This window comes from Cyrtonyx montezumae, unplaced genomic scaffold (genome assembly GCF_038088225.1).
Source record: "Cyrtonyx montezumae isolate F1298 unplaced genomic scaffold, pur_monq_1.0 scaffold_10, whole genome shotgun sequence".
Taxonomy (NCBI): Eukaryota; Metazoa; Chordata; class Aves; order Galliformes; family Odontophoridae; genus Cyrtonyx; species Cyrtonyx montezumae.
The window spans coordinates 14,510,416-14,528,835 of record NW_027071826.1 but is presented as its reverse complement, the minus strand read 5'-3'; the positions used below and the strand labels follow the sequence as shown (position 1 = coordinate 14,528,835).

At 43.8% G+C, this 18,420-nt stretch overlaps 1 protein-coding gene across 4 annotated transcripts in view; it reads left to right on the top strand.

The window, feature by feature from the left end:
* The window catches only part of RIN3 (Ras and Rab interactor 3), a 57,511-nt gene extending 40,678 nt beyond the window's left edge, over positions 1-16,833 (top strand). For 2 of the 4 annotated variants that reach the window (XM_065750849.1, XM_065750872.1), the window contains 5 exons: positions 178-1,638; positions 3,623-3,931; positions 12,038-12,169; positions 14,306-14,469; positions 15,682-16,833. In XM_065750849.1, the coding sequence (XP_065606921.1) occupies positions 178-1,638; positions 3,623-3,931; positions 12,038-12,169; positions 14,306-14,469; positions 15,682-15,990 (2,375 nt within the window). In that variant the 3' untranslated portion in view covers positions 15,991-16,833. Of the gene's footprint in view, positions 1-177; positions 1,639-3,622; positions 3,932-12,037; positions 12,170-14,305; positions 14,470-14,925 lie in introns of all 4 variants that reach the window. The other 2 variants (XR_010623083.1, XM_065750858.1) reach the window with 2 other exon arrangements.
* The last annotated feature ends 1,587 nt before the right edge of the window (positions 16,834-18,420 follow it).

Below are 18,420 nucleotides of genomic sequence, written 5' to 3'. Positions count from 1 at the left end.
CATGCACAAAGTGTCAACCCTTTTTTCATACTGTTTTGTGCAGAGATGTGAAAGAAGTGTACTATTTCTTTTCACAAATGTAGGACTTGCACATGCAGTTAGCAGCTAGAAGTCTCTCCATGAGTTGTTGTTTTTTTGCGTTTTTTTCATTCTTCTTTTCTTTAATTTTTTTGGCAGACTTTTGGGATTCCTCTTTAAACCACAGGATGAGTGCAGGGGCATTATCCCACCCTGCAACGGACTCTGACTTCAGCACAGCCCAGGCGGACGGTTTGAGATCTACCCAGTGTGTTGCAAGTAGCGCAAACCACTGCTCATGTGAAATTGAGCTGTCAATAGGAAATGACAGGCTGTGGTTTGTGAATCCTATTTTTATAGAAGAGTGCAGTAATCCTTTTCCTCCAGACTCACCTCCTCCCAAGGGCCATGCTGTGTGCTCTGGCCTTCCCCCTGCCACCACCACGTCGCCCCGCCGCCCTCCACCGCCCCCTCCACACTCTCAGGGGCAGAAGTCTTCCCTGAAGCTCCCACAGGAACCCATGACAGCCTGCGAAGAAACACAGCTTCTTCAGCCACTGGGCAAGAGCATCAAGGAAATGAAAATCGAGGGCGGTGATGGTGAGGAAGGGAAGCAGAGCTGCTCTGACAAGGAGCCATCAGCTGGCAGCCTCAAGAAGGGCCCCCAGCCTGCTGTGCCCCCACGGAGGCGGCCACCTGAGAGGCCCATGGAGGAGAGCTGCACGGGTAAGCCTGCAAGTTGTGAAACACCAAAAGGGGAACAGGCTGAAGAAAAACAAGAGCTGGATACACAGAGAGAAGGTAAAAGGCTGCTGTGCGGGAAGGCTGCAGGAATGCCTGGAGAGGTTCCTGAGCAGGCTGTGTCATGGTTTCAGGAGGCAAAACCCGAACCTGCAGAGAAGGCGGGCATACCCGAGGTACAAAGAGGTGCCACTCAGAAAGGAAAGTTGCCTCCTGTCCCTCCACCCAGAAGGAAGAGGCTTTCCCAGGCACCACGGGTCCCCAGCTCCTGCCTATCAAAACACAGAACAATGGTGGAGCAACCTGCAGCTGCAGCTCAGGCTCAGGGCACGGGCAGCCCAGCACCAGCAGCAAGTGCTGCCACTGGCACCAATACCAAGACCAAACAGGGGCGTGACCGCAGGTCTGTGAACTTGGCTGAATTGAAGGGCTCACACTTGTCCCTGGAGGGCCTGGGAGGCAGTGTCCTCGCCCAGACATCAGCATCGGAACCAGACTCCTACTCCACCAGCAGCACCGAGGATGACCTGGAGATGTTGGGTACTTCGTCCAGTAAGAAGACACCCTCCATGATCTTGGGCAAGGCCAAGAACAGGCTGTCCTTTGTCAGCCTCTCCAATGTCTTCACAGTCTTTTTATCTAATGATAGAAAGCTGCAGAAAAAGATAGTGGAGTTGGCGCAGGACAAGGACTCATACTTTGGAAACCTGGTGCAAGACTACAGAGTGTACAGTCTGGAGATGATGGCAAAGCAAAGCTCCAGCACAGAGATGTTACAAGAAATCCGAATGATGATGACACAGCTGAAGAGTTACTTAGTGCAGAGCACCGAGCTGAAATCTCTGGTAGACCCAGCTGCCTACACCGATGAGCAATTAGGTATGTTTTTGTACTTTACTTGTTCTTGGGAAGGATTTGGGAAGGTAAGGGGGGAAATGAGATCATGCAGACACAGGTACTGCTTTACAGAAATTATACATTTGAAGGGGTTGAAATGATGTCTGCTCCATGATTCCAACGTTTGGAGAAGCACTTCTAAAAACTAGGAGTCCAACGAGGAGAAAAGTCCTATTCTGAATGTTTTGAGAGATAGGTTTAAGTAGAAGAGGTGTGTGTTTGTGTGTGTGAGACATATATATGTATGTGGATACACATATACATGCATAAAAATATACACATATATAGGTATGGGATACATACACGGAAAGCTGAGCTCTCTCCAAGCCAAGCCCTTGCACAGGCCCAGTCCCTTGGCCACCTTCCTCAGGCCCTGCGGTGAGGATGGAGAACCCCTTGCTCATGATGCACTGATTGAGGTCTGGTTGCTATCCCACAAGGAGGGACAAGACTGCAACCACCTGGAGTGGCAGCTTGGAGGAATCACTTGATCCAGGACTGCATGCCTCAGCCTCAAGGCAGGGAAAAGCTGCTCCAAGACCACCACTGGCCCCAGAAATGCAGAATTCATGTCTCCACATGAAATAAATTAATTACCTCTGGGGAGGAAAGATAATCTTTTTGGCCATTTGAGGGTGTTTCTTCCATTTGCTGAGAGAAATAATGTGCCCATTCCCTCCTTGCTTAGAAGTATGGACTGGTCTAAATTTAAAGTATGTCCATGAGGGATCAATCAAAGAGCTGCAGGATCTTGATCCAACAGAGCAGCTAGACAAAACATTCCTACATGTACTTTCACACTCTTTTGACATAGAAGTGTTTACTGAGTATCTGAGAACCAGTGTCAAGCTATTTATGAGATTCCTAAGCTGGCCCCCACCCCAGAACATGGCCAACCATCACGTCTCAGGGACCAGGGTGTCCAGGGTATCCTGCCATTCCAGTACAAGTTGAGACCCAGAGGTGCTCAGCTGCTGGTCTCAGCAAATCCTGCTGACTTCCTTCTCACCTAGCAAAGGCTTCAGGTGACCCTGCAGCCTCTCTGGCAGAGTGAACCTATGCCAACCCCTGACACCTTGGAGAGAGGAGCTGCAGTTTCACTTCTCATGCATCCCATGTAAGACCTACAACATTTACCCTAGTAATCCCTTTCTTGGAGACAGAGGGGTTGTCAGTACAGAGAAGTCTGTCATTAATCTTTTTTATGGAAGGTGGAAAGGAGGCAGAAAAAAGTGCCCTTTTTTCTGCTTGGTAGAGCTGTGTGAGTGCAAGGATTAGCCCACCTTCATACAGATATGCTTGATTAGATCCTGCACTGCTCATCTGTGGTTCCTTAGCAGGACAGTACATCTCTGCCAGCCTAGGAGGTGACTGCTCCTGGAGAAGACAGGGATCTCCGCCACAGAAGGCGTACCATTCAAATCCCTCCTGCCTCAGGCTGATTTACTGGAATCCTTAAAAAATTTACACTTTATATACCTAAAAGTAACTGCCTTCTGCTTCATTCCTCTCTGTCTAAGTAAATGGACTTTTTTGTGACCTATTTGCCACAATGTAGGGGTGACAAATGATCCTTGCACTCCTGCTGGTCTTGCTACTGGTTTCTAGGGTCCGGACAACAAACAAAAGGCACTTTCTCACAGTCTCTCCTGCTTCCTTTTCTCTCCTGCTGAATATTAAGCAAATGTTCAGACCACACAACTTCCTCTTCCACAAGCAGCATAAGAGTTAACTTAAATATCAGTAATTTAGAGTCACTTGAGTAGGAAGGGTGAGACTTCTGACCAAATGTTGGTGTTTCTCACAATGGCCTTGAGTCTTTCCAGGATTCCATGCAAATTCTGTTCCCTTCTCAAAGCTATACAACAGTACCTAAATAACCACATTTTCTTAGGAGTTTTGCTGACACCTGCACTCAGTACTGGTTATTTATCATGGATTTTTGCGCTCTCCCTTCTCTATGCAGATGTGATTGCTGAGTCGGCTTTGTACAAATGTGTCCTGAAACCGTTAAAAGAAGCCATCAATTCTTATTTAAAAGAAATCCATAATAAAGATGGATCTTTACAGCAGCTAAAAGAGAACCAGCTTGTGATACAAAATACAACTACCACTGACCTAGGTGTCACGACCAGTGTGCCCGAAACTGTTGTGCTCGACAAGATCCTTCACAAGTTCACAACCATGCACAAGGCCTACTCCCCAGAAAAGAAGATTGCCATCTTGCTGAAGTCCTGCAAACTCATCTATGACTCCATGTCTCAGGGAAACCCAGGTACAGTGTTCCTACAAAAATGATACTCCTCACTGGTCCTTTCCCAGGTACCACAGGAGCAGGGTTTGTGTTATAGTCAGTATGGTAATATCCAGATTGGAGATAGCTGCAACAGTCAGTGTGTATGCTAACAGCTCTCCATAGGTTGTGTTCAGATTGGGGTGATTAGGTTCTGTGAAGTTTTCTGCACTGATAACTGGTACAAGTTTCCTGGTTAACTTTAATCTCCCTAACTCCGAGGTCCCAGCTTGTAGCAGTTTAATGGCAAACTCTAGGAATAGGCCTTTGAGAAATGTCTCTTGATCTGGCTCTGATGAAGTTTTGCCTAAATTGAGGAGGAGAAGCAGAATAGCAGTGATGTAATTCCTGTAAATAATTTCTGATGTTCCAGTAAAACTCCCAAGAGTTACTGCTAAGCTTCTCTGGTGTGAGGAAAACTGTACTCTGTGTATGAGCATAACTTGGACTTGAGGCCAACCACTAAATGCACGTTAAGCCCTTGTCCTGCAGACAGGATGCATTTTTGCAGATAGACCAGTAAACCCCTTCCTCTAGGAGCCTGCCTTGCCAATTTAAGAACTTTCTTTGTATATTGGAGAGTGGATTACAAAGCATGCACAAATTTGGAGACTAGCCATGTGCTCAATTGCAATGACCTGCATTTGTCCCAGAAGTTAGAGTCTCCAAAAATGTTTTTAGCTATTTAGCTCTATTCTATTTCCCACTGACAACAGCCATGGGGCATTCACATAGGGACTACGTCTCTTCTGAGCCTCATCTCGGTGTCCCCCCTTGGACAGTATGCAGCAGAGTTCAACAACCCATCTAGACACATGAACAGCAGAGCAGAAAGCCACAGCAGGGCTGAGTCTATGCTGCAGAATGGACAGGACTTCTGGCTGCCTTCATCTCCTATGAGAAGATTTGGACACATGTAGGGGAATTTGCTGGATCTCATAGAATCATAGAACCATAGAATCACAGGGGTTGGAAGGGACCTCAAGAGATCATCGAGTCCAACCCCCCTGCCAAAGCAGGTTCCCGGCACCAGGTAACTCCATTAAATAAACAGCTATGTTATATTAAGTTTGAAAGAAAATCTGATGGAGTTCTAAGATTCAAATGTCACATTAAAACCCACCTAGGAGACGTTGTCTCCTTCTGATGCTGGCGGTATGTTTTGTCACACCTCAGCTAGCTCAGGGTTAGAATTTCTCTGTTGTAGGAAATGCTGTTGTATCACTTTATGCAAAAGAAATTATGGTCCAGAGAACCCATAAAAAAAACCCTAAAAGATCAAAATGTTTGTCATTAAAAAAAAAACAGGTTATTTAATTGTGGCTTGCTGTTCTAACCAAAGCACTTCATTTTGGCCATTTCAGCTGTTTTTCTTATGTCAAGTACTGCTGTGAGTAAGATGCAGTTCAGAAGCCAAATTCTCTCCTATGCAGCCAGTTCCATTCCCAGCACCTATAACCAATGTTGCACATCAGCATGCAGTCAGAAAGAAACACACCTGGCATTAGGAAATGTTCTCCTGTGAATTCAGAGCCCAGAAGAGGAGGAATGGTATAGTCTAAGTCATAGCAGACGCAGCACTCAGAGACAAATACAGCAGGACATCCCGTAGACACAGTTAGAAGAAAAACACGTCAAACACCCTAGATCACCAGCTTCAGTTTTCCACCTGGTTAAGACAAATGCTCAGCAAACTGAAATTTTTTTCTGATGGAAGATTCCCAGTTGTTGCTGTGCAGAAGAGCATGCTGCAGGCTGCTCAGACTCGATTTCAGCAAGTTTCTTTCCTCTGCCTGCTTCTGAAGCAGCAGTCCAGGGCCCTTTTTGCTTTCAGCAGCCCCAGGACAGCGTGTTGCTCTTTGCACCGGAAGAGTAGAGGCCACACTCTGTTTCCTGTGCAATTGCCTGTTCTTCTTTTAGCTCCTTTTACTCACTGCTGAATTGGTGAGATCCCTCCTCTTCCAAGATCGGAGCACGTGCAACACAAAACTAATCCTTCCCCCTCTCACAGAAAAAATATCTGCTCAGTTATGCTGTAAATACGTATGTTGTCTGGTTTAATTTGCAACTGGGAAGTTCAGATCAGGTATTTATCCACTTTAGGCCAACTACAAAACAAGCTGACCTGAGAATATGGCTTCATATCTCAAAGAAAAGCACAAATACAAGCTAATCAAACACTTTTTTTTCAGACACAAGACTTTTAATGTACTGAGACCCATGTATATCAGCGGAGGTTCAGGGATATCCAGTTGCTACCAAGTTTTCTTTGAAACTAAGAATAATCAGGACTATGTGTCCCTATGGCAGTGCTCCTCTTTGTACCGTTGCAAGAGTTATGAAACTTTGAAGTCACCCTTGATTGACTCCATGTTGATGCTGCTGTTTTGAGAGAAGAGGAGTTTGCTGGCTTGGTTGCCAGAGTTATTATAGAAGAATGAAATGTATATCACATGACAAAATACCTCTGATAAATGGCTGTGATAATTTATGTTAGACACCTTGAGCTGGATAGGTCAAATTCTCAGCTGGCACAATGCGACGTTTCTCCTTCAAGAAAGCAATCTACTTATGGATCCAATTTATCACAAGGAATTGAGAAGGCAGTTTCACAGTTGTTGCCAGTACACCTTTCTTCTAACAGACCTCTGAGAACAGCCACAAGATTTAGATGTGTGTTAGAACAGGACTCATATCCAGCTATATCTAGCTGTAGGTGGCACAGATGGGTATCGCATACGACTTCTCATTATAAACCACAGGGACTTAGGAGGTGAAGTTCAGTTGATTCATCTGGTGAGAGGTAGGTGTCTGTTTTAAGATAAGATGATTCACAGCTTCTCTGATGATATTGATTAGTTCATTGCTGCCTATAAAAGGAGCTTAGGGGTAGTGGTTCAGGTGTTCCTGTGCATAGTGTAGGCAGTGGTATTAGTAAGTGAATCCCCCCAGAAGGGACAATTATGGTAGTAGAGAAGTGTCTCACAAAGCTTTTCCAAGTTCTGGGAAAATTTAAATAACAGCAGCATATGCTTTCAAAATGCAACCTCCAATTTAAAGATATGTAGCGTTCCTGCTAAAATTACTAGGAGTAATTAGGGAGAATTACATACTTAAAATAATAGAAGGAGAGTTTGGATTCCCTTTGCAAATTGGCCAGCATTTCTTGCTGTGTGTGCTAGAAGAATTAAGAGGTGGAACTCAGAGGGCACTGTAAGCTTCCAGCAATCTGGCTGCTCCAACATCTCAAAGGCACGGTCTGGTAACCACAAGCAGATCTGGGTGCATATCTCATTAATGAAGAAGCACTATAATCATTTGTAGAAAGAGCTGCTTTTTGTTCATCTTCTAGAAATATCTTTCCTCAGGCAAAATGTCAAAGGTGTTTTGTATGGTAGAAATCTGTGCTTTTTGCTATATCAAACACACAAGTGATGCTTGTGGGGTGATAATGAGACGCAAGTTTGCAATGTATGTGGTGCGTACTGGCAGCAGTGACTGGAGCTCCTAGCCCAGTGCTACCTGGGAGCTGCTGCTCTGCAGAATAGAATTGATGGAAAAGCAAAAACAGACAGGGCAAGCCATCAGTTTATGAAGAAATGCTAGGTGAGACAAACAATCTAAGTTAGGTCAATGTATGAGCAGAGAAGATCAAACACGGATATGCACTAAGCATGAGTTGGAACCTTGAAAGGTGTGGAGGCTATCTTATGAGGAAATTCAAGAAGAACAAGCAGAGGAACAATTTTCCTTCTGCAATGTTTTTTAAAATTGTGGACTACTTGAGATTATGAAGTTTCATTAGTGGAGTATCTTTGAATTGCACAGTGTGGGACTATATAGTTAAAAAACTATTCCATACTGTGAATGGTGTTGGCAAGGTGACTGGCCCCAAAACATCTCATTTAGTACTTTCTATCTTCATAGTTCTGTATGGTTAATATATAAGCTTCTTTTAGAAGAAGAAAATAGATAGGATAAATATATACTCCACTGGCATCTTTCTGTTCCCTAGATTTTAGGATGAAATTTATCATCCTCTGTGGAACTGAGCAGCTGCATATTGGTTGCCCTGATGTGCTCCCATATGTTAACAAAGCTGACAAAGGCATAGACATGAAGCAGTGTGCCTTCAGTGGGATAGCTGAACAAGAAGACAAAACTGACCTCAGTCAGTGTTACACCAACTCTAGAAGCTGTTAAAACTACATCTCAGTAATCCCACTGTTCATTATCACATCTCACTTCTCAGAAGGAATATAAAGTTATACATAAAAGTATTATGTTGCTGTCTGTAGAAAGAGGATATTTCTATTTAATTTACTCTTAATGAAGGTTAATAGAGTAGAGTTTATCTCTTTCTTCAGTTGCTACACTTGTATTTAAGACTACATTCAAATTTTTCAAGGAAAATTAATTTATCTGATCTGTAAAACATGTTTTTGAAATGGATTCATGCAGTCCACATGTATTAACTCTCTTAATTAACTGTACTGAAAATCAAACCTTGTTGAAGTAGTATATGATGGACAAGAGACATCAAAATGCTAGTGAGTGGAAGGATGGTTACATTTTTTTATGATAGTGAACTAATCCCAGTTAACATTTCTGTGCCTCAGGTTTCTCAGCCATAAACGGAGTCTAAAATTCATATTTCCTGAACAGCTGCAGCTAGACATCATTCCACTGGTTGTAAACTACTAGAACAAGATGAGGAGCATCATCACTGTGTGCTGGTTATCAGAATAACCACAGATGGAAAAGAAATACATGAACATGCTAAAACAGGACACAATTTCTTTATGGAGGCTTGGGCAAAATTCCAGTTGCTTTAAATCACGTATTTAATTAATATCCATTCAATTCAAGCACTGCATCCCAGCCAGGAGCTGAAGTGGTATTTGCTTTGGTATAAACATAATAGGATGGGCTTGTGGTAGAAGAGAAGGCTTATTTTAAGCTTCTTATAGATATTTATGAAATAAATGTTTCCTGATCCTGCAGGAAAGATGGGGGAAAAAACCCAAGCAAGTCCTATCTGGAGTAGGGCAACACCACCTTGAGCAAGCAGGCTCATTCTCAATGCCACTGAGACCAGTGGCAGGGTCAGAGCTAGATTTAACTCTGTCACTGCAAACTTGCTCCGTGAGCTCACAGACTGAGCTGGGCATGCAAGCCTGACTTGACTCTGATTCAGACTGAAAGTGGAGCCTGCAGGGAGCAGCCCTGCTGCAGCCCCAGGGTAGGCAGTGGTTAGGGCCAGCAGTGCCACCACGGTGCTGTCCTGGTGCTGGGGACAGGTGAGCTGCAAGATACTGAACAGCAACCACTGATTGAGTGTCTTGGTTCATGAGAGTTGTTTCATGCATCTTTGTGCCTCTTGCTTGTGGTCATATTTGAGCTGCTGATACTACCCATACCCTCATGGAAGGGGCTAAGATACAGGGTGCCTGCTGAGCATGTTCAAGATACTGCCTGTGCCTGTTGTGACATCTAAGGCCAGGAGGGCACCCAGCCTTGTGTCCATGCACAGTCAAGTGGCAGGGGGTCACTGCAGCACTTTTAAGGAGAAGGCACTATACTTGCCTGACCTGCCCAAGGCAACACCAGAAGTCTGTGACAACACGCAGATTCAGAATTAGATCCTGGATGGCAGCTCTGCTTCTCTCTTGTTAACACCCTCATCTTCTGCTGTTTTCAACTTTAGCTATAGGCAAACATATTTAAGAATCAGGCATCATACAAACAGAAGTGGATTAAAACAAAATCTACTCATTTATGCAGTTTATGAGCATACAACATATGAGGAAATATTATTCTTTTTATTACTGGATTCAGACATCCTTAAATGAGAAGGCAGTGGAAAATAGTGGACTTAATGCCTGCTTGTAAATAAAATCCCTTCTCAGCTAACAAAAGAGAAATAGAGATTCTGTAGGCATTCTTGGAAAGCATTCTCTAACTTTCATTTCTTCTGACAGTAAAAGATGATGGCTGGGGATGTCAAATGGGTAGATTGCAAATTGCTGTTTCCTCTCAGCTTTGGTTGACAACCAGTCTGCTGGATGTTTGTTGATCTCATTCAGTGACTTTAAAAATAATCAAACTAACAAAAACAACAAGGTAGCAGTTTTTTGTTTGTTTTTCCCAGTAGATAGGAATTCGTGTGGTGAACTGGCAGCTTCTTTGGATGCAGTAGGTACAACATGAACTGATCATGGAAAAGAAATGGTAGGGAAGATAAAAATTTTGCTGTGTGCACTGCACTGAAATCCACTCCTGGCGTTCAGGAAATCAGGAGTACCAGACCCACATCACTCATCAGTAACTGCTACATCAGTAAGAAAAAGGTTTTAAAGCAGGAAAAAGAGCCGTGCATGCTCTTTGGTATTTTGTCTTCCTTTACACTGTGTCTGTACAGAATTATCTGTTGCCATTTGATTTACTTAGCTCAAAAGGAAAATAGGGCTTTTCCAAGTGCAGTTTTTGTAGTATGCTTTAATGTCCCGGTTATTATTATTATTATTTAAATAGCTGTAATACTAAGCTGCTTCTATTGTGTCAGTATGCAACAGTAGTGAACTGAACCCATCACTGAGCTGAGGCTTTCAGATGTACAAGCCAAAACAACAACAGACAAACCAAATGTCCCTCCAGATGTTAATGAAACAATAGAGACAACAATATAGTTTAGGTGAAGGCTTGGGGCCCTGTTGTTTAACTAAGGATAGCCATAATCGAGCAAACAGAACTGAAAGAGTTAATCCAGCTTTTAAAATATTAAACGAATTGTGCTGTGGCGTGTGTTGTCTGTTAGGAACAGATTGAGTTACAGATCTGAGAATCTCTCATCCTCCCAACACTTTGTTTTAACTGGATCAACTTTCTGTTCGCTAGTTATATTACTGGGTTTATTTTAAAGCCACATTTTTTTTTTAATCGGAGGTTAAGCTCATGTTTATTTGGGGCTTCAAAAGAATATCTTTCTTTGCCAGTAGAGAATCTGCATCAGCTATGAATGACAAAAAAGGAAAGCTGACTCATGGCAAAGATTTGAAACAAGTCAGTGGGAACATTTGAGAAACAGGAATTCATTCCCCTCCATGGAAGGGCATGTGGACTAGAGGCCAAAAATACCCAGAGCGTAACTTCACTGAAGCTATATCAGTGACAGTTTTTATTCTTTGAAATAAAGCAAGCAGTTCTCAAATGAGACACATCTAGTCAGTTCCCAACTGATGAAACCAGCACTTCAGGTGAGGAAAACTGCCCACCCTCTGAGGGAGAACAGTCAGAATGAAAGTAGGCTTTAGGTTAAGAAGAATCATCAGCCTGACTGCTGGGAAAACAGGCTTGTTAAGAAACGTGCTGCCCATGATAAATGTGACATGTTGGTAGGAAATGAAAGCATCATCTTCATATCCACACAAAGGAATCTTTGGAATAAGGAAAGTTGTCCTTGTGTTCTTTGCAGTTTATGTGGTAAATCTTCCGTTTGGGTTCTACTTTAAGTAGTAATTATTCATAATTGTTATAACAATTAACGTGTAGTTTTTTGTCCTCAGAGCTTTTATTGATTACTTATAAGGTCACTTTCGTGACTTTGCTTTTTTAAGGACAGGGAGTCTTAAGCCCATGAGGATCTGTTTCTGTACTACTTGTTGAGTACTGAGACTGAAAACTAGTTAGTCAATGCGAAGGGGGTTTTATTTTCCCAGCTAGAAGCTGTGGCTGGAATTAAACTTCCTTTTAGTTTCTAACTATTGGGAGACGTTTAGTTAAGAGTGCATAGTGCAATGATTTGCCCTGTGAAAAACTTGAGTATGATGTTAAGAGTGTTTATTCTCTTAGGCTTACTTTATGTGTTGGATTGAAGAGATAAAAAAAAAAAGGAATTTGAGACAGTGTTTTTTAGGACTTACTTTTTTTAAGTGAACTAACTTTCCATTTTCCAGCATTTTTTTTTTGATCTTCAACTCCTGAGATAACTTAAAAGTCAAAGATAAAAGTCTGATAAGCTCACTGTTGTGTTGGGATGTGCCTTTCTGGAGAGTTTATTGGGACCACTCCGCTTTTCTCTTTGCTCAGGGAAGCCATATGGTGCAGATGACTTCCTCCCCGTGCTCATGTATGTGTTGGCCCGCAGCAACCTGACTGAAGTCCTTCTGAATGTAGAGTATATGATGGAGCTCATGGACCCTGCTCTGCAGCTGGGTGAAGGTAGAGTACTGTGTTTACTCCTTGGATATTTTCTTTGTAATTCATTATTTCCCCCACTTTAATGTTTGTGAAGACAGGGCAGCAAGGCTCTGGCTAGATTTTGTGAATAAGCTTTGGCCAAGCCTTCCAAATCTGAAGCTTTAAAATGACTGTTAAACACTTCAGTGCAGTGACCTCTGATACCAAATAAAAAAGCAGAGGCCCAGCACAAATGAAATCTGATGGATTAGTAATCTAAACAGGGACATCTAGTGCTCTGTGGTTGAAAGGCTGAAAAGACAGAGGGTCTTTGCCTAAAACTGAACTTCTGCAATCCATTCTTTGACTTTTCTTTATTCCACTGAGAAAAATGAACAGTTCTTACACTGCACAGTGTGCTTTGGGCCATATTTGATCCTCATACCTTGTATGTGAGTAGAGTGGCTCCTTTGACTGTGTTCTCTGGCTGAGTACTGCAGTGAGGCAGAAAAAGGACAGTAAGCTTAGAGAGAAATACTGGTTTTGGTTATGGATTAAGTGTTCTGCTATTAGAGGAGTAAATACGCCTTTCGCTTTTCAAATACAGCCAGGGAAGCAAATGCTACTAACAGACAGGGTTATGCACTCTTAATTCGAATTACAGATCATTTTTGACCAAGTAATCACTAAACCAAGAAAAAGGGGTTTGTTTTAGATTTTTTTTTGAAGTCTTGAATAGTAGAAAGGAGTCCTAGACAAACAAGGGCAGACCAAAATAATTTTATATTAAATTGAGGTGTAATTCTGTAGCTAAAGAGCATGTATACCCATCATGGAGCAGAGAGGAGCAAAGTAAGTACTAAGAGAAGGAGCAGTAGCAATACAATTGCATTAGTGAGGGATTTCTGCACAGACTGATGTTCCTGCTGGAAAAAAAAGAAAATTGTTAGCAAAAAAAATGTTAGCCTAAGCATAGCACTTAGCTGACATAATGAGCTGTTTTGGTAACTGCACTGCCCACAGGTTCTTTGTTTCCAAAGGGCATGCTACCAAGCTGGTTTCTGAAGTCAGCAGGATTGAGGAGCTCAGGAAATCAAAGGCAGAGCTTGCTGGAAGTTCTTTCAAGTCAAAGATGCAAAGCCTACGTGAAAAGTATACTGCAGCCAAAGGGAAAAATCAGTAGGGAAGTTCCAGATCACACTGGCTGAGTAATCACTTCAGAAAGGAGACTGACAGTAAACACAGATACAGGGGGAGGAAAAAGAAAGAATAGCTCAGTGAAGTCAGCTCAGAGATCGTAAAATGCTTGAACTCAATTTGTGTCTCTCAATGTCAAGTGATAACAGGTGATTTGGGCACAGAAATAGGAGTAAATAAAAGGAAAAAAGAAGGCAGAAAACTATCAGGCTAATATAAAATCACTTAGGTCTGGGTTACACGTTAAAAATTTCCTGTTGAGCGGATTTTAATGAGTAGTGTTGTTGATTACTGGTTGGGCGGTGTGCTGGCGCCATCCAGAGGCAGCTGCAGTTATGACAAAACAGTAATAACTGCTCAGTTTATGGGCAACTTCTGCTTGGCCCTGTTCTACAGCTGGGTTAGAGCGGAGTGGAGAAGCAGCAGGAGGCTGCAGGGAGGCAGAGGTGGTGGGTCTGGTTCAACGTGGGGTCAACAGGTGTCACGAGCACCAGTGGTTCCCTGAAGCCTCTTCCTTTTGGGCCTGACTGCAGGCTGTTACTGCTTCATCCCCTCTTCCTCTGGATTACCAAGATTTATTCCACTTGATGTTAAAGAATCCAGGCATTTGTCCCAGCCAGACATCTGGGTTTCTGCCCAGGGTGACTTGTTCTTGTAGGTCCAAGACCTCTTTCTAGCTGAAGTCAGAGTGGAAATTCAAGCTTTGTACTTCTTCTACAGAACACAGCGGGGTTGTCACTATTTCCTTGTGTTATGGGGAATGCATCTACCACTGCATCAGCCTGGACAGCTGATGTTTCTGTGAAGCAGAGCAGGGTGGAAAACACCGTGGTCATTAGGTTTCCTTCCTCTTGCACTAACACCAGAACCCCGCACTCCCTGAGGTGAGGCACTGGCAGTGCAGGAGATACAGGCAGGATGGAAATGGAAATGACTGGCCCTGCATGTGTGACCATGCAACAAGACCCTTCCCTTTTGCAGGATCCTATTATTTGACCACCACCTACGGGGCACTGGAGCACATTAAGAACTATGACAAAATCACCGTCACACGGCAGCTGAGCGTGGAGGTACAGGACTCCATTCACCGCTGGGAGCGACGGAGGACGCTGAACAAGGCCCGGGCTTCCCGCTCATCAGTGCAGGTACCCTGTGTTACTGGTGGGGAAACAGCCTGGGAGATGGATGACTCCTGTCCATACTCACGTGTTTTAAGTATGATAATTATTTTAAGACAAAACCAACTCAAATCACTGTTAAAAAGGAGAGTACATAATATGCAGGCCCAGCAACAGCTTGTTAGCTGTGAGGCACACACTGTGCTTGGGTCGGTGAAAGTGTCTCTATGCACCAGTGGTTGGGTGCTCTGATCCTCCAGCCGTGGTGGGACAGGAGACAGAACCACACTGCCCTGTCAGCCCCTGCGGTCAAGTTTGTACTCACAGAGAGGCAGCAAAGGCCATCTCTCAGTTCTGCAGTGGCTTTGAGGTGCAAAACTGAACGTTGAGAACACTGAGGTGAAAACCAGGGGAAAGACTTCAGAATAGGAGTCCAAATAGCCACATAGAAGCAGAATGTTTATTATCCTTTCCATCTTGCAGTCATAAATGTCCCTAATGTTCTCAGAACACATGAATGATAGATGGAACACATCAAACATCCATCCGCCTCTGAGTGCTTCTCTGGCAGTAGCTCAATAGCAACTACTCAGCATGGAGCATAATAGCCACACTGCCACACTTCCTTCAGAAGATTTCCACGGCTTCCAGCAGTGAAAGTGTTGCTTTCCATCCCTCTGGATGATGAGAAATACACAAGCCCATTCTGGTGGAGGTAATTAGCTTCTTGGCATGTTCTGTGTGCCCTGCACCTTCCACTGGCTGCCTTACTGACCTGCAGTTATACTCTACAAAAGCAGCTTGGAGTCCACATACTTGGCAAATATGTAGGATTTATACAGTCTAACAGTCTGCACCTTTCTCACTTCTGGGGAGCCTGAATATATTCAGATAGAAATGGCTGGGAATTGTTTAAACTTCACAGATACAGCCCTCCCTGTCTACAGGCTCACTAGATTCTGTTCCTCCAAGGTTCAGCCAGAGGGAGGTCATCCCACCAATTCTTACTGCCTGAAACAGGGTACAAGTAAATAAGCCTCCTCAGCACAACATCTGCTGTTTCCTTCCTGATGAAAAGAAATTTGGAGGACACTCTCTCAAACACGTGCATTGAAGGATGGCTGGATATTTGGGAGTGTTTAGGAGCTCTGTTTAGCTTGAGATTTGGGGCTTGAGTTTGCCTCTTTTGCCTTATGTCACTGTGCTAGCTGCAAGGTCTATCCTCATGTTTCTCTTCAGGACTTCATCTCCATTACCTTCCTGGAGATTGGAGCTCAGTCAAGGACACTTGCCTCACGGAATGACACCACGACTGAGCAGCTGTGCCAGCAGTGTGCTGAAAAGTTTGAAGTCTCTCATCCTCACATCTATGGACTCTTTGTTCACGTCGATGGCCAGTGGCTGCAGCTGGACAAAGAGGCCCTCCCTCACCGTATCAAAGCCTCACTGCTGAAGAGCGAAACCAAAAAAGATTTCCATTTTATTTATAAACCAATAGAGTACAAAAATCCACCAGTTCCAATTGTCAGAGAGTCTGACTTTTCCTAAGGGCCGTGCTGCTCTTTTGTTGAGTTTGCTGTCATCCTGGAAGGGCTGGATAGCTTATTTTGTGAGATCTGCAGATCTTAGAAGGTCACTGGAGCTTGGCCTTCGCCACAGGGCAGATGTGCTAATTGTAGATACTGTCTGAATATAGGGCATTTCTCAGCAAAGTTCAAAAAGGAGCATTCAGGAGAACATTATCCTTTGGAAAACTTGAAGTATCAAACCACAGAGCCTCCTGCTGGCAACAGCCAATGTCACAGAATGTAAATGGACAGAGGAGAATGATCTCAGAGTTCTTGTGGAGAAGTGGACGTTTACTCCTTAATAAACGATGGCAGGTGCAAATCACCTCTGTGCACAAGGCCTTTGAAGGGTCTGCACACACCTCAATGCTGTTTGGAGGTAAGACTGCACTTACACCTAATATCTGTTATCTCAGCTTGATTAAACCGAGTCTTGGCTGATGTATTCAGTGGCGCAGAATTGCCACCTGTAGCAGAACTCATCTTTCTGTCTGCAACACAAAATTGCCTTTAAAATCTATTCACCAACCAAGAGGATCCCATACGTTGACAAAGAAAATATTTTCTGCCTAAAGTTGGGCGACGTAGGCATTCTCATCAGTGTACTTTTCTTAAAAGATTGAAAGTGTTCACCACCAATGTTACATATACAGCTGTTCAAATGATGTTAGTTGTATGATAGTCTAATTGTATATTTATTTCTATGTATGATATGGTGCAATTGTTTTAAAATAAGAATTTGTAAAGAATTTAATAATTTTCCCAATGTAGCAAAGTAGATTAAAATGAGAGCAATAATAAAATGCTGGTCCCTTTTTACCCAGATGTGATTTTCTCTAGTGTTTTCATATCTGCAAGTCCCACCAGGTTGATACTTCAGTCAGTTCAGGCATTTGAGACAGAATTTGCCAGTTCTCTCTATCTCTGCTTTCAGTCATTCAGTCACTGCAAACTTAATTTTCCCTGCAGCCTGAATTCCCACAAAATTAATTAAAACATTGGAAAGATGCATTTTGTGAAATTAGCAAGCAACTTTTCAGTATTGGATAATGACAGTGGAGCCTTAATTGCAAAATAGATCCTTATCTTCTTGGTTCCTTCCATCAGGCAAGATTCACAGCAGAGACAAACACGGGATCAGGCCCAGCAAAGCTCTCACTAGAAAGGTGGTCATGTTTTACTGTGGGATTTGTTCAGAACTGCTGCTGTTCTCTCTCATTAATATCCGGAAATGCAACTGGCACATATTGGGCCAAGTTGCCTGAGGTCCCTGCCCTATGCCTGAATCTCCAAAGGGAAAATGACACTGCATGTGTCTGGTTGTGCTCAGTCCCTGTGGCTTGAAATGTTCGTGTCTTTGTGCTCGAGCCGTAGCATGCAACAGCCAAATGTGCATCACGATGCCAGACCATCTGTGCATCCGCCAGTCTGGGGTGTGTGCCTATGTTGTCGGGAAGAGATGACAATGAAGAATGAGGAACAGTGAATAGCAGCAGTCTCAGTTTTGAGGCCATCACATGCAGAGCTTGTGGCATGTGACAATGGCAGGGAACTGACTCTGCAGTTCTTGTTATTTGAACATTGCTACTCACGTGCAGCTGTTAGCACCCCCGCCATCCCTCAGGGCTGCCCACCTACAGGGTCCTGGTGCTGAACCCCAAGGAGTTAAGCTAGGACTTAGCACCAGACAGGAATGAGCAAGAGTTATGCAACAAAGAGCCCCAGGCACCTGGCAATGCCTGGAGGAGGCCATCAGCCACAGGCCCTGGGGCGAGGGTGCACCACAAGCTGCACGGCTGGCTGGCCAAGCACGAGGAAACCCTGTCTGTGCCAAACCACTGTAAGGCAAACAGGCTCTAGTCCTGAAATCAGAACTGCTGGAGAGGAGAGGGACTGGGAGAAGGAGAATCAAGCTTCTACAGAAGCCCTCAAATTGCACATGCAAAATTTTCTTCTAGTATTACAGCTGAAAAGGTCTAAGTAGATTTGCAAAGACATGCACGGACTACTCCCCTCTCCCCTGAATTCAAGGGATTAATCTCTTCAATGCAAGTTACGGTGTCTGGCAGTGAGCTGCGTGAATGGAAATCCCTGCACTGGAGCTTGAAGCAGAAGAGGGTCTCCCTCAGAAGCCAAGGTCAGCACATCCTCCCTCTGGCTGCTGGTACCTGGGATCTCTTGGCACTTTGAGCTGGTGCCTGATGTTTCAGGCAGCGAGAAAAAAAAATGTCACAAATGAAATTAGCACTTTTAAGTACTCTTTGGGACTTTGTTCATTGGCTTTGCCGCAGCGTTTCCTCCTGCTACAGACCAAGCAGTTAAAGAGGTGCGTTCAGTCTGGAGATCTGTGTCCTCCTCTGGTTAGTCAAGATGGTCACACCATGACTCATGCCCTGGAGCTCACATGAGA